Here is a 19,482-nt window from a genome sequence, read left to right as displayed (position 1 = left end):
TGTGTGATGATGAGGTAGTTGCTAACAGATCATTCATAATTTATGTATCCTGCTTAAGTAAAAAGGTTAGCATATACACAAGTTAAACCTGATTACATTGAAAGGAATTTCTGCAGCATATATGAAACAATGGGAAGAAATACATTTTACACATTATAGAAAGGAGTTTAGTGGAGCCTGAACTGTTAGTCTGAAGCACTGTTATAGCACCTTGTGGTGGAACAAATTAAAATAAAATAACAGTCCACTCGTGCGCAACAGTTAAGTCAATTACCTACCATCCAGCGGGGTCACTGCCACTGCAGCCACAGATCCTGCCACAAAGCCTGACAAGAACGAGTGCAAGAAAGATGCTTTTTCCTCAGAGCTCTCCTGCCCCAGCTTATTGATATTGGCAAAGAGCGGGAAATAAATAATGGAAAAGGGCACATCCCTGTTGGGAATTAAGTGGAATATTTTAGATAAACAATGTCGCTTTCTAAACCTCCAGGATGAGTCTTTTGTTAGAAGCTTTTGCCACAAAACCAACAAGCAAGCAATCTGGCTAGCACCTTAAAGACTAGCAAGTTGCACAGTACTGTATTTAGCATTAACTTTTGTTCGTATACACAACACTCTCTTGTTCAGATGCATAGCATACAGCCTCAGTATAAATACAAATTTTGATATTGTTTTTCTGAGGAAATGGGGATTAGTAACCAAAACGTTCCTGTCATGTGAAAAAATATGTAATAACTACTATCTTGGATGTTTGTGCAGAAATGCACTTTTCCTGTAATAACAATGCATCATAAGCTTCTCTTTCCCTTTGCTTTAAATTAGTGCTTATGTCCATCTCTAACCCATGTCACCCAGACAGTGGTTAAGCAAAGGACTTATAATCAGAACATAGTCTTATTGCGTTTCAGTGGCTAAAATTAAACCTGTTTGGACCTCTAATCATCCTCAGTATATACCAGCTGTCTCCATTGATTAGTGTCCATGCATTATTTTTAATATATATATTTTACATTTTCTCTAATGAGCAAGTCATTCATGACTTGTTTTCTTCCCAATCTGTCCTGGCAACAACCCAATGCATTAGGTTAGGCTGAGATAGAATGAGAGAGAATTTGGAATGAATGAATGAATGAATGAATGAATGAATGAATTCGCAAAGGCTTTCACAGCTGGGATCCGATGGTGGTTGTAGATTTTTGAATTGCCAAGGATCACCCAGTGAATTTCATAGCTGCTGTCTGGATCATCCATGTTCTAAATCAGTGGTTCTTAACGTGGGCAATAATGCCCCCCAGGGGGCGATTTCATTTTTCAGGGGGGCGGTAGAACGAAAAGGGGCGGTGTGGGGGCAGAAGAACAGAAGGGGGGCAGTAGGGGGGCACTGGAGTGAGCCAAACCTGTGAAGGCGACTGCAGCCGCAGTGCTGGCGGTAGATCTGGTGCTGCTGCTGCCGCCAGATGATCCAGCTCTTTCTACCTGCCACATCTCGCCTTTCTCCTTTATGGGAGCACTGAGTGTGGATCGGGTGGAAGAAAAGGGTCTCTTGGGTCCTCGCCTCACCCCATGAAGCGCTGCCTCGCACCCAGGTGGGGAGGGAGACTAGGTAGGTAGGTAGGTAGGTAGGTAGGTAGGTAGGTAGGTAGGTAGGTAGGTAGGTAGGTAGGTAGGTAGGTAGGTAGGTAGGTAGGTAGGTAGGTAGGTAGGTAGGTAAGATATCACCTCAGGGAGGGGGGCGATGATAACTTCCTCAATGGCTCAAGGGGGCGTTTTTTTCAAAAAGGTTAAGAACCACTGTTCTAAATGATCACTCTAACCACTACACTACACTGGCTTGCCAATGTAATTGAAATGCTGCATTCCCCCAAGCTGCTTTGCTACAGACTACCAGTGTTGGCTCTCCTGTAATGCATGCAAAGGGAAATCCCATCCTCTATTCACCTGAGCAGTGTGGCCCCAAGCCCTTTATACAGGCCTGTTAATCCTTGAGTGTGCAGCAGATCTTTAGCAATCATAGTGGCAGAGGGACGTTGAGAAGGTGCCATGGGCATACTGGTGTAAGGCTGTCCTGGTGGCAGATGGGAATTGGCAGCAGCTAACCCCTCCTGTCCCAAGGCCTCCTGCTGATGAGCAGCTAAAACAGAAGAAGAAAAGTTCCAGAGTGTATTTTTCTTGGGAACGGATGAAATCTGTTGGTTTCCCTTTATGGTTACTTTGAAGCTCACATTTATTACATCCTATTTCCATATCAGTTTGTGATTGTTTTGGTTTGAAGCCTACAAATTAATCAGTAAACATTTCTATACAAATATCTATTATAAATATATGTTGTGCACAGATATTTCCAATGTATGCCTTTCATATAAAAATGCAGGCCCAACATATTCTGTATCCATACCAAAATTATACATACCATCTGCACGCGACACAACTCTACAACCAAAACTGGCATTGGCCAACTGAACTTTCTATATATTTTAAGAATAATCCATGTAAGTATTGCAGTTCGGAGGTGCCTGAAAGCCTGCTTACTTACACACAATGTTACTGAGAATGAAGAACAAGATTCTTGGCACAGGTCTGGAGAAACAATACATGGACTTCCAGCTGTTGTTGGGCTGCAACCCCTCATCAGCAGTAGCCAGTGAAGAGGGATGGCAGTTACAGTCCAACATCTGGAGGACCACATGCTGTCCATCCTTGCTTTTGAGCCTGGAAGTCTGCATTTCCAAATATCACAATACCCGTGTGGGTATAACGGCAAACTCTGAACCATGTAACATGTAAAAAGGGGGGGGGGGTCAGATGCTTGTAACAGGTCAGTTCCCATACCTAGGAGCACGTCCTCGACCCTCTGACAAATTGTCTCTTCTCCATCTCCTGCATACTGTACTAGTTAGTTAGTTAGGCATCCTTCAGTCTCGAAAGACTATGGTAATGTGCTCTGTATGGGGGACTTGGTGCAGCGTCTAGTGTGGCTGAGGAGGCCAATTCGAGAGTGACAATCCCTTCCACACTGAAGACAAGTCCAATCTGTCCCCTGTCCAGCTCCCTGGTTTTGCTGCTTTTGTGACTTCCTCTTTGCCTCAGCCTGCTGGGCAAGGGTCTCTTCAAATTGGGAGAAGCCATGATGCAGTGCCTGCCTCCAGGCTGAACGCTCAGATGTCAGGGTTTCCCATCTGTTGAGGTCTATTCTTAAAGCCTTCAGATCTCGCTTGCAAATGTCCTTGTAACGCAGTTGTGGTCTCCCTCTGGGGTGCTTTCCCTACACTAATTCTCCATACAGGAGATCCTTTGGAATCCGACCATCAGCCATTCTCACGACGTGCCCAAGCCAACGTAGTCGTCGCTGTTTCAGTAATGTATTCATGCTGAAAATTCCAGCTCGTTCTAGGACTACTCTATTTGGAACTTTGTCCTGCCAGGTGATACCAAAAATCCGTCTGAGGCAACACATATGGAACGTGTTCAGCTTCCTCACCTGCCGTGCACAAAGGGTCCAGGACTCACTTCAGTACTAATTTATTCTGTAATAGCCTATCTTCCAATGATTTCAAATTCACTTTTTTTCTCTCTCTTGTACCTTTAACTGAAAGAAATACGCTGTCCAGCAACATGCATAGTTCAACATATCCTTCAGCATCAGCAATATGTCAAGAGCAACTAGTGCACTCATAGCATGTTAGCATTTGTTATGAGCAGGCATTAATATGCATGCACAGTGGAGACAAGAGGACCCCCCCACTCTCAGAGATGAAACTTTTAGAGTGTTTCATTTCTAGAAATTGTCCGGGAACAGAGCTCATGAAGAATTACAAGCCTAGTAACATTTTATCAAGACACTCCCAGAAGGAAGAAAATAAGGAGGGAACAGCAGGGACAATTGTTTACACATAGCAGATAACAAAATTAGTTAGCAAATAAACAATATATATTACTACAAAAAATAAGCCACTGCTACAATTGGTTTGGAGATACCTCCAAACTGTATCTTACCTAGCCGTCCAGCATCCTGCAACTGGATTTTCAGCATTTCCATGGGGGATGTGACCACCACCTGGCAAGTCCCGGCTCCACAGCCAGCCAGCATCTCCCTCGCCAGTGACAGTTCTTTTCTGTTGAGAGGAGCACAAATGCAAAGGAATGGCTCCAAGGCACTGGTGTAGTGGAGCCAGGGGTTGCAGCATGAAAGCACTAGGGTTGCCTGTAACAGCAGTAATAACACCATCCGCCACCCTCCTCAAGCTTCTCTATTGCCACCAAGCTTAGCAGCTGGGAGCAGGGAGAATATTTCCTCCTGACAACAAAATGTTCTTGGGAGCATCAAAATTTACCACTATACTATTGCTCCGAAAAGTATTCATACATTTAGCCTTAAGCTTATCATATAACATGGAGGGAAATAACTTCACCTAGTTTAGTGCCTTCACCAGCAGTGTGCTTGGCAGGAAACCACAACTGAAATGTTTCAGTTTGTAGATGCTCAGTTGCTCACATGTCCATCTCGGCATTGAGCACATTATTAAACTCTGGTGAAAGCTACAGTTGTAATTACTAGGCTTCTGCCCTCCTATTTTTCATTCATTTTGGTTGTTTACACAGATGCCTATGCTGTTCAATATGATTTGTGTCCAAGTAAGTGTGCATAAAATTATCTGCTTAGGAGAGGCTTATGGCAGAAATGGAGGCTTGTCTTGGTGCTGTTTGTTTGAGGTGTTCCAAGTGTCATTACTTTAAATACCCAGACCCGAACTTCCTGTCCAGGCTTGCTAGTGTGGCAGGAAGCCTTCTTGTCTACTATGAAGTTTCTGCCTACAGTTGCTCTGAGCCCTGGGAAGGCTGAGCACCATCATGGAGAAGATGTATATCCCTTATCCTGCTGCATCTTAGAAAATAAGGTTGAACTGCCTGCCACATGAACCAGACTCGCTGTCCTGTAACTATGGATAAGAAACATCTCAAACAGACAAGACCAGCATCTCTCATAGGCCTCTCCTAAGGGTGCAGTTTTCTGCTTACCTTACCTGAGCATACAGTCTGCTGAACACCATTGGCTTTTGAGTCAACAATATGAATTAATGAAAAAACAATAAAGCATAGGAGGGGGAGAAGCCTACCAGCTGCAATGTTTATCTTGATCAGTAAGGTCAGTCACCAGCTTGGGGAAGGCTAAACTAGAATGTCTCTGGTGGAGAAAGTCCTCCAGAAACTACACAAAATTAGACAAGCACACACAACATTCAGAACAGTGGCATTTCTCTTGTATATTGTAGGATTTATGTGCTGTAGGAAAAACATAAAAGCCAGTATCCTATTAGAACATCCATTGAGGAAAATGTCCTTATGTGCTGTAGGAAAAATATAAAAGCCAGTATCCTATTAGAACATCCATTGAGGAAAATGTCCTGACAATAGCAAAACATGGGACTGCAATGCTGTTGAGGAAGCAATATGCTCTTCAGGCTTGCCCAATGGAAGTGCTTATACAGCAGCAGAACTGCATATTAATTACTATGCTGTCAGAATATTCAGCTTTGCAAAAACTCAACAGGTTACTACGTAGCCAGAGATTTGAGAAAGCTTGTAGGGACAGAGTGCCATTTTCCTCCTACCCATCTTGGGAGAGCAAGTGCCGGAAGAAGTCATTGGCAGCCAACTTGATTGCTTTTTCAGGAGTGACAAGAGTTAAGTTTACAGCAGCCCCTATAAGAGGACGGAAGAAAGGAACAAGAAATTATTTATATACATATACATATACATATACATATACATATACATACACATACATACATACATACATACATACATACATACATACATACATACATACATACATACATACATACATACATACATACATACATACATACATATATATATATCTGAAGTCATATTAAAGTAATGAAACTGCATCTTAACACAGAGAATGAAAAGAGAGGTTACTTACCTGTAACTCTGGTTCTTTGAGTGGTCATCTGTAAATTCACACTAATGGGTTTAATCTGTAACTGTGCAGAGGTCTCTGGAATATTCTAGAGCTCAAACATGAATTCACTAGGACCGCCCCCATACTACATGTGGTCCGCCCGTCCTTACGACTGCCTCAGTTCCCAAACTGCCCACCACTGAATAAAAGAAAACAGAAGTGATGGACAAAGGGGAGGATGGGCGGGAAGTGTGAATTCACAGATGACCACTCTAAGAACCAGAGTTACAGGTAAGTAACCTCTCTTTCTTCTTCGTGGTCTCTGTGAATGCACACTAATGGGTGATTAACAAGCTTACCTTACAGGTGGAGGAACGTCACGGCAAGACCAAGGACAAGACTGCACGACCGAAAGCAGCATCTGACTTGGCCCTTACATCCAGGAGATAATGGGATGCAAACATCGACGGAGTGGACGAAGTAGCAGCCTTGCAAATATCTGGAATAGGTAAACCTCGCAGAAAAGCCGTGGAAGTGGCCATTGCTATGGTGGAATGAGCCTTAATCTGTGTAGGCAGAGGCTTTTGAGCAAGCTCATACGTGAGGTGTATGGTTTGAACAATCCATACACCTCATTTAAAAGTTTAGTAAAAGTTAGTAAAATTTTTACAATGGGAGCAGGAGGCCGGTTGATAGAATTCTCCCGGACAAAAAAGGCACGAACAGACACAGGCAACTTATTCGTGCACGAAGTGCACCTCTTAAACTGCCCTGTGGGAGCCATAAACGGCGGGAAGGGAAAGGGTGGGAGGGGAAATAGTGGAAGGAAAAATCCAAATCTCACAAAAGAATAATAGAGAAAATCTATTCTAATTAAGAACGATACAATTATTATGTTTCCTCAGGAAAAATAACCAGATTGCACAAACAGAGAGCTCAACAGAAGACGAGACCTCAGTGCTGGCAAAAAGGAACTGAGGTAGTCGTAAGGACAGGCGGACCATGTGTACTAGGGGGGCAGTCCTAGCAAATGCATGTTTGAGCTCTAGAATATTCCGGAGACCTCTGCGTAGGCACAGATTAAGCCCTTTAGTGTGCATTCACAGAGACCATGAAGAAGAACACTAGCTTATCTTATAAAATGTCTTGTGATACAGTATTTCTTAAGCGTTGCTTATTACACTTTGAGCTTGATGCACATTGTGCCAACACAAGAGGGTGCTCTTGAACGATAGTCAAAACTGTGAGAGACCACCGTTTCCTTTCAGTACATTAGGCTCAATTATTTATTTACAGTATTTGTTGTCATTGTGGCATACACATTATGTATTACAAGATATACAGAACAACAGGGCATTATGGTCTCCTTATAATTGAAACAATATGTGGAGCAACTTAAAGTACTGTAACTTAATCCATGGCCCAAGTTGGCTTCAGTGTATATTTGGGAATCAGGACTTCTCACCACTTTCAATCTACACCCCTCCAATTCCTCCATCAGCAAAGTGTTGTGGTGTTGTTGTACAACAAAGTGTTGTTGTACAACATTCAGGATATATGAATCAAATTTGGTAGGTGTGTCAATGCTTCTGTGAAAAAGATCAAGGGAAGCTAGAAAGGACTTCTGTAAACTGCATAGTCCAAGAATTCTGGAACTCTAGTCCTCACAAGTGGGGCTGATCTCATAGGGCTACCAGCTGAAATGCAGATAAGAAAATAATGTAAATAGCATTCTAGTATGAAACTGCTTTTTTCAGCGTTACAGAGAAAGATACATTGCATTCAAGTTGCTTCTTCTGTTTTGTGGCATGCACCCAAAGTACTATGTCTTTATCTAATTAAAACTGAAAATGAATTCAAGTCCACACAGCAGTGATGGGCAACCTGTCATTCTCCAGATATTATTTGACCAAAGCTCCCATAATCCCTAACCAAACTGACTGCGATTAATGACATCTGGAGACTCACTTTTGCCTTATCACTTCTTTCCTAAAGGAATTGGGGAACTTTATTTATAATTAAATGCTATGATTTAATTTATAAATAAAATATAAATATTTAATGTAAACCCATCCTTGACATGTTTCGAAATACATCTTTTATTTTCCTTTGAAAAAAACAAAAGATAACCATTGTCTCCATTGCACTGTAATATTATGCTTCAGTAGTAAAGTGCCTCAGTTTATAAAGCTTACCTCGATATATTCCAAAGAACCCTTCAGAGCGTATAGTTTTTATCAAACAGTCTCGCCTAGAATAAGGGGAGACAAACAAACAAAATATATTTCTAGGTTGTAATTGACATTTAAGAGGTAATAAACCAGAATAGGCAGGCATTCATTCAGAGAAGTGGATAAATGAAGGAGTCAAAACTTCATCATGCCAATTATTTTTCTTTTTCACTATTTTGTGCAGTGTGGTGTGCTTTGGCCTGGGGTTTTCCTCAGGGGAATCCCACCAAAATCATAATGATCACCACTTTATAAACTACATTCATCACAAAGTAAAGAACAAAATTAAGGTGCAGAAACCTCCACTTCATCAGATGATAGTAGAAAAGGATAAAGAACTAACAGCATTGCAACTTGTGAATGAGAATCAATCTACATTAATGAAAGCCTTACAGTGTAGAAACACATGGCTTGAAAGACCACATGGACAGCACCCTAGTTATCTCCTGGATGATAATGTTGATAAGCAACAACAGAACTTGTGGCTTGAATTAGGCCATCTTTAGGCTGAACATGATTTATTTGCACAATCCAGAGCCATGTCATTTGCACCAGATATTATAAAAAAATAATTATGTAGCATGACGTGATACTGATAGAGCCTATCATCAATCTAAAGAAGCAACTCATCATTTCATAGCTAAATGCCCCAAGCTAGCATCATTAGCAGATGACATGTGTAGGCATAAACAAGCTACAAAGATCACTAATCAGCAGTTAGCCAAATCTAATGGATTATTCACATCTTTTCCTCCATATTACACATTCCAGACACCTCCAGTTTTGGAAAATGAAACTGTAGTACTATATTGGGACAAGCAAGTTATCACAGATAAAACTATTTATTTATTTAAATTATTTACATGTCACCTTTCTCTCCATAGTGGACGGAAGGCAGATCACAACAACAGTTGATTTTAGTCTGATAGATATTATAGCTCTGGATAAAATGCAAAGAAACACGTATCTTATAGAAGTTGGATTTTCATCAACAACCAACCTCAGAAGTCCAAAAAGGTCAATAAAATGGCAAAGTACCAAATCTTAAGGCAAAAAATGAAAATAATATGGAAGCAAGATCAGATTCTTCTCTTTCTCATACAGTGGTGCCTCAACTAATGATATCCAACTCTATCTCTTCTTTTAATCTGATTTCATGGAAGCTGTTCTGTGCCAAAACGAGTGCCTGTTGTCATTAATGGACTGGATGAGGATCAACAAACTAAAATGTAATCCAGACAAGAGAAGAGGTGCTCCTGGTGAGTCACATGGCAAATTGGGGGACAGGGATCCAGCCTGTACTGGATGAAGTTATATTCCCTTTGAAAATTCAGGTTTGCTGCTTAGGTGTGCTCTTGGACTCAACCCTGAGTTTGAATGCACAGGTCTCGGTGGTGGCCAGGAGTGCATTAGCGTAGCTAAAGCTGGTATGCCGGCTGCACCCATTCCTTGAGCTGTCCAATCCGGGCACAGGGACACACACCTTAGCTACACCTTGTCTGGATTACTGCAACTTGCTTTGTGTGAGGCTGCCTTTGAAGAGAGCTGGTTCAAAATGCTATAGCCAGACTGCTCACTGATGCTAGTTACAAGGAGTTAACTCCCTGTCATTAGCTCCCTTATTACAACAGTTTCACTGGCTGCCAGTCTGTTTTCAGGCTCAGTTCAAAGTGCTGGTTATCACCCACTAAGCCCTATACAGTATAGCTTAGGTCTAGGCTATTTGAAGGATCATATCACTCCATTTGAGTCTATTCAGCCTTCAAGATCTTCTGAGGAGGGCCCTTCTCTCAGTTCCATCACTTTTTAAAGTTTATTTGGTGAGGACATGAGAGAGACAGCCTTCTCAGTGGCTGCTCCCAAACTTTGGAATCCACTGCCCTGAGAAACCAGATTGCATCACGATGGAAGGACAAGAGGGAGGAGGTCAAAGAACTTCCTTTTCTGAGTCTTTGCCTCCTTGGCTTATAGATTGACATTTATAACCACTTCCCTCAGGGGGTTCAAGCTTTGGAAGGTAGTTACTTCAAGCAGATCCTTCTTAGTCCTGGCATCAACCCTGTGAAGCTGTCACCTCAGAGAATTCTTGCTCTTCCTGTGTTTTGCTCTTTTTCAGATGGCAGGAAGAAGGAAGCATTTTCTTAACATGCATTTACAACAATTTTGTTTTCTATTTTGTCAAATTTTTAGAAAAGCATTCAAATGAGCAGAATCTTGTGGCACCTGAAACATTAATAAGTTTTATTTTATATAAACCTTTGTGTACTGCAGCCCATTTCTTCAAATACATGGAGCATGACCTCAGTAGACAGGACATATGCACATTTCATCCCCCAAAGTTAGTTAACCCACTCTCAACAACCCCTATTAAAAAGAACATGACCACGTGGATTACAATCCACAGAAGCTTATATCAAGGACAACTTGTTAGCCTTTAGGATGATGCAAAATACTGTTGGTTTTCCTGCAACAAATTGCAGACTAGAATGGCCACCCTTCTGATAATTTAAAAAAGCAAGATACAGATGTTTAGATATATAAACATAAATCAAACAGCTGATACTTGTTGTGTCTGAAAGATGGTATAATACAGCATGAATGAGTTTGATCTATGAAAAATAGGGCTTAGACAAGATATGTTCTCAGCACCCATTCTGTAACAGGATGCCATGTTTCTGAGGTAACCAATGGGAAGCACTTGGAAACATCTGAAGTTTCACATAATTTTAACTATTGGGAAATTTCAGAAGGGAAGACTTGTTTGTCCATTACAACAAAAATGACAGAGACTCTTGTGGTTACTGTGGTCATAAGCTACTATGGGCTACAGCAGGAGCTGAAAACCCCTTCATTGCTGAGAGATGCATTTCCTTGAGGAGAAGTCTGTTGGTTGTGGTGGGTTCAAGAAAAGACAGTAGTAAGTAAGGCAGATTCAAAAGTGGATAGGTCTTGCTTTTCTCCTTCAGCTCTCCCTTTCCCTCTTTACTCAGTGGACTACTAGGGAAGGGAGAGACCCCTTTTGCCAGAGGACCTGATTGCTTCTAAGAGGGCTTTGGAATTACATCAAGGAACACATGAAGTTAGAGCAACGGTTGCATCAAAGTCTAAATTCACTGGTTGCTTATCTGTGGTCTAAAGTCTACTTTCATCAACAATAAGAAATGTTATAGTCCAAGGTATGGGGGCAATTATGGTTATGTGGATGGGAGGAAGAGACTTTGACCATTCCCAGCATGGTTGAAATAGGCATAATTCAAAGAGGCTTGGACTCTCTTAAGTTCTACGGACCCATCACATCAGACAAAGTCTTAGAGCACATACATTCCAGTGTAGACTGCTTGCCCTTGCTGATTCTGGAGACGGGTTTTAGCCAAATCAATGGGGAAAACACAAGTTACTCCCACAAGTCCTGCAACACCTCCATTGATTAACTTTGCTGGAAGGCTAGAAAGAAGAAAGAGAAATGTTAGCAGTGTGCAGTAGCTTTCTTGCTATTGACAATGAGTGTATTTTTAGATGTCAACCTCCTATGGTTCATCAACTTTAGAGAGTAAATACAATTTGTACAAGAATGTGGACAGTTTTCTACCCATGGATGTAAAACTAATTAGACCGGACAAATTAATATTGGACTTGCTCATTAACTGTATATAGGTTTAATTTTTTTTTAATAATCAAATGTGTTTGCATATAATGCATCCTATAGCTCACCAGGAGGATGAAGACAGGAAGGCCTGGCGTGCTCTGGTCCATGGGGTCACGAAGAGTCGGACACAACTTAATGACTAAACAACATAGCTCATCAGGGATCTGTGATTAGCAATACTTCCCCAATGAACCTACACTCAGTGGCAAGCCAAGGTGGGTGCTGACAGGATGTGTCATGGTGGTCTTTGCTATATTTTCTTTTACTATCAATATAGTGGCATTTACATTATTTTTCTGGCTATATCTTGTTTGAGGGTTTTCATGCACACAGCAACTGAGAAACTTGTTCAAAGAAGTGGCAATTCCGCATGGAGTACACAGAGCATTCTGGGATCGCATATTCAACTTAAGAAAACACACTGACAATTCTGAAATGAGACGGCCATGTGTGGGAAGCATTTCATGTCCAGGCCTCTCCCAACACCTCTGCTACTTGCATTGCATTCCAACCCTCCATAAACATCCCTTAACTAAATCCTTTTTCCCTTCAGGTTTTATACATTACTAGAAACAAATTTCTTAGTCTCTTCTTCCTATCAGTCCTGTCATCCTATGAAGTGATTTCATCATCATCATCATCTCAGAGCTGCAGAGCTGGAAAGTACCCTATGGATCATTGAATCCAGACCATGCTAAGGAGGTAGAATTGAACTCAAACTCCCAACCTCTGGCTTTGCAGTCAGATACCTAAACCACTGAGCTATCCGGCAGTTGGAAGATTTATTTCCTTTTCTCCTCTCTAATCCAGAGGTTTATAAAAATTGAGAATGATAGCAACCTCTACTACTTTTGCCTTGCTTTGCTATCTGCTATTGAATTAACTTTGCCTGCCACATACATTTGCAATGCACAAAGAAAAACAAAAGAAAAAAGGCGCTTGCTGGGTCTAAACAAAGAATCCACCCAATATAACATTTGCAGCAGAGATTAGGCCAGTTTGCACCAAAGCCCAACAAACAGGGTATAAAGACAATAACACCCATGCAACTTCGAAGCCCAACTTCCCTCCTCTCCAGCAACTGGTGTTCAGAGCACAGAGATTCCATTTTGTTGCCAGGGTTTATACTATCAACTTGATAGGCTCAACTTCTGTGAATTTGTTTAAGAAGGCTGAAAAGTCACCCAGGTTAGCCAAATTAACAGCAGCCAATTGATAAGGAACTTATGTCTAATATGAACAGGTTTTTCCTTTTATGTGTCCAAGTCGTTCAGCTTTTTCAAGAAAAATTAAATTGATTCAGGTAACTGGCTCAAGGCTTAACCTTCCATCTTTCCGAGGTCTATACATTGAGTATCCAGCTTGCGGGGCAGGGGGGATGTGTAGCCTGTGTAATTAAATTACTTTAAGCATTATGAAGTAGTATATAAACAGCATAATTTTTTAAACAGGTAACGTATGAACTATCCTAGGCTCCAGCATCACACACATTAGCTCCCACCGTCAACAACTTAAACATAATTTATATTGCAGGAGAGCAAAAGCTTCTACTTTATAAAGGCAAGGGAAAAAAAGAGCACTGACCTAATCTTCTTCTTGTCCCTCATTGTTCCTTGGGGATGTTGTTTCTTGGTGGTAGTGGCTGGGCTACAGCTGACACAGGAAAATTCTTTCAAACACAGAAGCACTTTCCTCTCTGCCTGAACTCAGCTGGGAGAGAGAACACCATTACTGCCTCTTTGATATATTACTTGCCAAGGGTGCATTATAGATAACAAATGAGAGTGTCAGTTCAAAAACAGAAGGGCAGTTTATCATTCAATCAACTTCCGGATATGACTTCTAAGATATTTAGTGTAGTCAAATTGATATTTTCTTCCCTATCATCTCTCTAGTAGAAGATGAGCCCACAACTCATACAAACACAAACTCACCAGGGAGGTGAGAAATAGGAATTCCCTGACCACTAGAATAAAATGCGCATCTTGATCATGTTACTCAGAAGAACATCTATTGAGTTGTTTCTCTGCAACAAAGAAGGAAAGTTTGTAGGAAGAAGATGCAGGGGCTTGAGATTCATTAAATACCAGTCAGATCAATAAAAGAGACAACTGAACACACAGAGAGATTTTACCTATTTATCTTGAAAGCAAGGCTAGGAATGCTAGGAGGCTGTTGAAAAGAGGGAAAATTAATTTTAAAGCATGAAAATAATCGGTATGGTCATATACGCTACCAGAATAGAAGGGGAAATAATTGTGAACACCGGACACTCTAATCTTATTATCTACCAAGGTGTTTAGTACTGAAAGGATGAATGAAGCCATACTGAAATTCGCTCAACTATGATATATATCTCTGCATCACTGAAGTGAGATGTTAGCACACAGCTGTTAACATCAAAAACTGTGACATTTTATTAATCTCAAAATTTTTTTAACAAAGCTGCTTTAAGTGAGGAGTTGGTCTGAATGAGCAGAACACAGTAAAGACACAATGAGCAAAATCCTGTTGTGTAAAATATATTCCCAGTGTAACCCAGATTGGACACTGGAAGTAATTAATTTAAAATAATGGAAAACATCCTAACCACTCTTTTCAGGTTCTGAAGTTCCCTAGGGCTGCCTTTTCCCTTGGTTAGCATTTGTGTTCCTTTGTACCTGGAAGTATGAGGAAGCCTTTAATAGTAAAACATTGCCACCCGATTGCTGTCAGTGAAATCAGGACTGCCTGCAGCACCTTTTTACTATTAAAGGCTCCCCCACAAACAGACACAAATTTCCAAGTCTCTCAAAAGGTTTCCCCAGGAGAAAAAGGAACCCTAGGGAGCCTCGAAACCTGAAAGGAAGGGGTATAATTTTAGTTAGCTTAAATTAAATATTTCCATCAACTGAATCAGATTACTCCAGTGTAATTATACACCATCATGATTTTGCACATCATTTAAGTGCTTTGTTCTTTGAGATAAACCAGGGTTTCCCAACCTGGAGGTTCTGCCCCCCCAAAGGGGGGTCACAAAGTGTTTTCTGGGGGGTTAAGGGTCATCTTATATATGTTATACCCTTACTTACTAATTTCTTCCTTGATCTTTCAGAGCAGGGTATTAAAAGTAGTCTGTATGTGTATGTATGTGAAACAGGCACTGGGGGTGGGGAAAGAAGTCTCTACTTTCTGAGAAGGGATGACTTTACCTAATTAAAAATGCCTTTTTATGCAAACATTTGTCGCGGGTTATTTGGCTATTATAAAAGGAGATAATGGATTCTGAGATAAACAGTGCAGAATTTGTGATACACTGGATTCTAGAATCCATGTGACAGCTGTGGAGTTGAATAAATGTTACTTTTAGCTTAGCCTAGAACTTGGCAGAGAAAGACATCTGAGGTGCTTAAGAAAGACAGCACTGGGGCAGAAAATGCTAAAAATATCTGCTTCTGAGAAGGTTGGGTGTGCCTTAATGCTTGTTGTTGTTGTTTAGTCATTAAGTCGTGTCCGACTCATCATGACCCCATGGACCAGAGCACACCAGGCCTTCCTGTCTTCCACTGCCTCCCGGAGTTGGGACAAATTCATGTTGGTAGCGTTGATGACACTGTCCAACCATCTCGTCCTCTGTCGTCCCCTTCTCCTCTTGCCTTCACACTTTCCCAACATCAGGGCCTTTTCCAGGGAGTCTTCTTTTCTCATGAGATGGCCAATGTATTGGAGCTTCAGGATCTGTCCTTCCAGTGAGCACTCAGGGTTGATTTCCTTCAGAATGGATAGCATTGTTCTCCTTGCAGTCCAGGGGACTCTCAAGAGTGTCCTCCAGCACAACAATTCGAAAGCATCAGTTCTTTAGCCTTCTTTGTGGTCCAGCTCTCACTTCCATACATCGCCACTGGAAAAACCATAGCTTTGACTATGCGGACTTTTGTCGGCAAGGTGAGGTCTCTGCTTTTTAAGATGCTGTCCAGGTTTGTCATCACTTTCCTCCCAAGAAGCAGGCTTCTTTTAATTTTGTGGCTGCTTTCACTATCTTCAATGATCATGGAGCCCAAGAAGGTAAAATCAGTGACTGCCTCCATATCTTCCCCTTCTATTTGCCAGGAGGTGATGGGACCAATGGCCATGATCTTTGTTTTTTTTTTAATATGAAGCTTCAGACCATTTTTGGCGCTCTCCTCTTTCACCCTCAGTAAGAGGCTCTTTAATTCGTCCTCACTTTCTGCCATCAGAGTGGTATCATCTGCATATCTGAGGCTGTTGAGATTTCTTCCGGCAATCTTAATTCCGGCTCAGGATTCCTCCAGTCCAGCCTTTCCCATGATGTATTCCGCATATAAATTAAATAAGCAGGCAGAGTATATACAACCTTGTAATACTCCATTCCCAATTTTGAACCAATCAGTTGTTCCATATCCAGTTCTAACTGCTGCTTCCTGTCTCACATATAGATTTCTCAGGAGACAGATAAGGTGGTCAGGCGCTCCCATTTCTTTAAGAACTTGCCATAGGTTGCTGTGGTCCACACAGTCAAAGGCTTTTGCATAGTCAATGAAGCAGAAGTAGATATTTTTCTGGAACTCCCTAGCTTTCTCCATAATCCAGCACATGTTAGTAATTTGGTCTCTAGTCCCTCTGCCCCTTTAAAACTCAGCTTGTACTTCTGGGAGTTCTCTGTCCACATACTGCTGAAGCCTACCTTGTAGGATTTTGAACATAACCTTGCTAGCGTGGGAAATGAGTGCAATTGTACGGTAGTTGGAGCATTCTTTGGCATTGCCCTTCTTTGGGATTGGGATGCAGACTGATCTTTTCCAATCCTCTGGCCACTGCTGAGTTTTCCAAACTTTCTGGCATTTTGAGTGTAGCACCTTAACAGCATCATCTTTTAAGATTTTAAATAGTTCAACTGGAATGCCATCACCTCCACTGGTCTTGTTGTTAGCCAAGCTTTCTAAGGCCCACTTGACTTCACTCTCCAGGATGTCTGGCTCAAGGTCAGCAGCCACACTATCTGGGTTGTCCGGGACATCCAGATATTTCTGGTATAATTCCTCTGTGTATTCTTGCCACCTCTTCTTGATGTCTTCTGCTTCTGTAAGGTCCCTACCATTTTTGTCCTTTATCATGTCCATCTTTGCACAAAATGTTCCTTTAATAGCTCCAATTTTCTTGAACAGACCTCTGGTTTTTCCCTTTCTATTGTTTTCCTCTGTTTCTTTGCACTGTTCATTTAAGAAGGCCCTCTTGTCTCTTCTTTGGAAGTCTGCATTCAATTTTCTGTAAGTTTCCCTATCTCCCCTGCATTTTGTTTTCCTTCTCTTCTCTACTATTTGTAAGGCCTCGTTGGACAGCCACTTTGCTTTCTTGCATTTCCTTTTCTTTGGGATGGTTTTTGTTGCTGCCTTCTGTACAATGTTACGAGCCTCCATCTATAGTTCTTCAGGCACTCTGTCCACCAAATCAAGTTCCTTAAATCTGTTCTTCACTTCCACTGTGTATTCATAAGGGATTTGATTTAGATTATAGCTGACTAGCCAAGTGGTTTTTCCTACATTCTTCAGTTTAAGCCTGAGTTTTGCTATAAGAAGCTGATGATCAGAGCCACAATCACCTCAAGGTCTTGTTTTTGCTGACTGTATAGAGCTTCTCCATCTTTGGCTGCAGAGGATATAATCAATCTGATTTCGGTATTACCCATCTGGCAATGTCCATGTGTAGAGTCGCCTCTTGTGTTGTTGGAAAAGAGTGTTTGTGATGACCAGCTTGTTCTCTTCACAAAACTCTATTAGCCTTTGACCTGCTTCATTTTGAACTCCAAGGCCAAACTTACCTGTTGTTCCTTTTATCTCTTGACTCCCTACTTTAGCATTCCAGTCCCCTAGAATGAGAAGAACATCTTTCTTTGGTGTCAGTTCTAGAAGGTGTTGTAAATCTTCATAGAATTAGTCAATTTCAGCCTCTTCAGCATCAGTGGTTGGTGTATAAACCTGGATTACTGTGATGTTGAAAGGTCTGCCTTGGATTCATATTGAAATCATTCTATCATTTTTGAGATTGTATCCCAATACAGCTTTCCCCACTCTTTTGTTGACTATCAGGGCTATACCGTTTCTTCTACGGGATTCTTGCCCACAATAGTAGATATGATAATTATCTGAATTGAATTCGCCCCTTTCCATCCATTTTAGTTCACTGACGCTCAGTATCTTACATTCCAGGTTCCTATGCAGTATTTTTCTTTGCAGCATCGGACTTTCCTTTCACTTCCAGGCGTGTCCACGGCTGAGTGTCCTTTCGGCTTTGGCCCAATCACTTCATTAGCTCTGGAGCTACTTGTACTTGTCCTCCGCTCTTCCTCAGTAGCATGTTGGACACCTTCCGACCTGAGGGACTCATCTTTCAGCGTCGTATCTTTTAGCCTTTTGTTTTTGTCCATGGAGTTTTCTTGGCAAAGATACTGGAGTGGCTTGCCAGTTCCTGCTCCAGTTGGATCACATTTGGTCAGAACTCTCCACCATGACCTGTCTGTCCTGGGTGTCCCTGCACGGCATTGTCCGTAGCTTCTCTAAATTACTCAAGCCCCTTCGCCACGACAAGGCACCAATCCATGGAGCAGAAATGCTGTATTAGCCATTATTAAATGAAAGATTATGTGTATTTATAATTGTCACAATGCTGATGAGCGGTTATGTGACATTTTTGTCCAGTCATGCTAAAAAAAATTGGAAGGTGCATGAGTCATATGTAAACAATGAATCACATACTGTCAGTTAGCATTATTTAGTTACCTTGTTGCTAGAAAAGATTCATCCGGATCTGTGTCTGAAATAAAAATTCCACTCACACTGGCTGCCTCTTGCTTCTGCTGTTGGTGGTGTTATTTTTAATATTTGTTTTAATTTTTTTTATTTCTTTCAAACTGGTATAGTACTAGCTCAAAATCACAGATAGAAAGCAAATAACAGATTGGAATGCAAGGTCTCCTTGCAGCCTGAAAGCTGTTATCCTAGAATCCATTACTTGACAAGTCCCACACATGCCAGCATGAAGAACACACATGTGAGCATGAGAGCAGGCAGGCAAGTACAGGACAAAACCTCAAATTAAATAATTTTAAAACCTCATGTAGCCCCTTTGACTGATATACAAGACAGCTTTAAAATGGATTAAAAGTTGTTCCAAGAGACCACACGCATCGACCCCAAAACCACCTGACTACCACATGATTTTAAATTGACTTCAAAAACTCTGATCCATCACTTGTTTTATTCCAATAGGGTAACTGTGCCCTGAGGTACAGATAGAGATTGTTCCTGCTGCATTATTTGAGATAAAAACCAACATCTTTTGTCAAAAATTCACTTTTAATTTCTAACTGGGGTGGAGGCTAAATAATTTATCCACAAATAATAATAAAGGATCCTGAATTATAAATAATCTGAGCAGTAAGTAGGTAGAGGGTTCCCTCTCTAAGTTAGCTTGCACAAAGAATGGAATTAACTTGTAAATCACCTCTGGAAGCAGCAGCATTAAATATATATATAAGCAAAACAGATACAGGAGAGCTGAAGTCAGGGAAGAACATTGGAGAAGCTTACCTTGCTTCTTTCCAAGAGCCTGGGTTCCGCCCTTCCTCTGTTCTCTCACTTCTAAGCATCTGACGCACATCTAGATTCCTCCCTCTAACCAACCCC

General features: G+C 41.3%; 1 protein-coding gene across 1 annotated transcript in view; it reads right to left on the bottom strand.

Annotated features, from left to right (window-relative positions):
• SLC25A18 (solute carrier family 25 member 18) overlaps positions 1–19,482 on the bottom strand; it is a 24,181-nt gene extending 4,699 nt beyond the window's left edge. The window contains exons 1-8 of the mRNA XM_020789072.3: positions 19,387–19,482; positions 13,385–13,510; positions 11,476–11,598; positions 8,119–8,174; positions 5,610–5,700; positions 3,994–4,112; positions 1,939–2,131; positions 279–433 (exon numbers count right to left, since the gene is read on the bottom strand). Of these exons, the coding sequence (XP_020644731.1) occupies positions 279–433; positions 1,939–2,131; positions 3,994–4,112; positions 5,610–5,700; positions 8,119–8,174; positions 11,476–11,598; positions 13,385–13,407 (760 nt within the window). The 5' untranslated portion in view covers positions 13,408–13,510; positions 19,387–19,482. The remainder of the gene's footprint in view (positions 1–278; positions 434–1,938; positions 2,132–3,993; positions 4,113–5,609; positions 5,701–8,118; positions 8,175–11,475; positions 11,599–13,384; positions 13,511–19,386) is intronic.

The sequence above is a fragment of the Pogona vitticeps genome, chromosome 5 (assembly GCF_051106095.1).
Source record: "Pogona vitticeps strain Pit_001003342236 chromosome 5, PviZW2.1, whole genome shotgun sequence".
NCBI lineage: Eukaryota > Metazoa > Chordata > Lepidosauria > Squamata > Agamidae > Pogona > Pogona vitticeps.
Note: the sequence above shows the minus strand (reverse complement) of the source record. Positions and strands in the feature narration are given on the sequence as shown.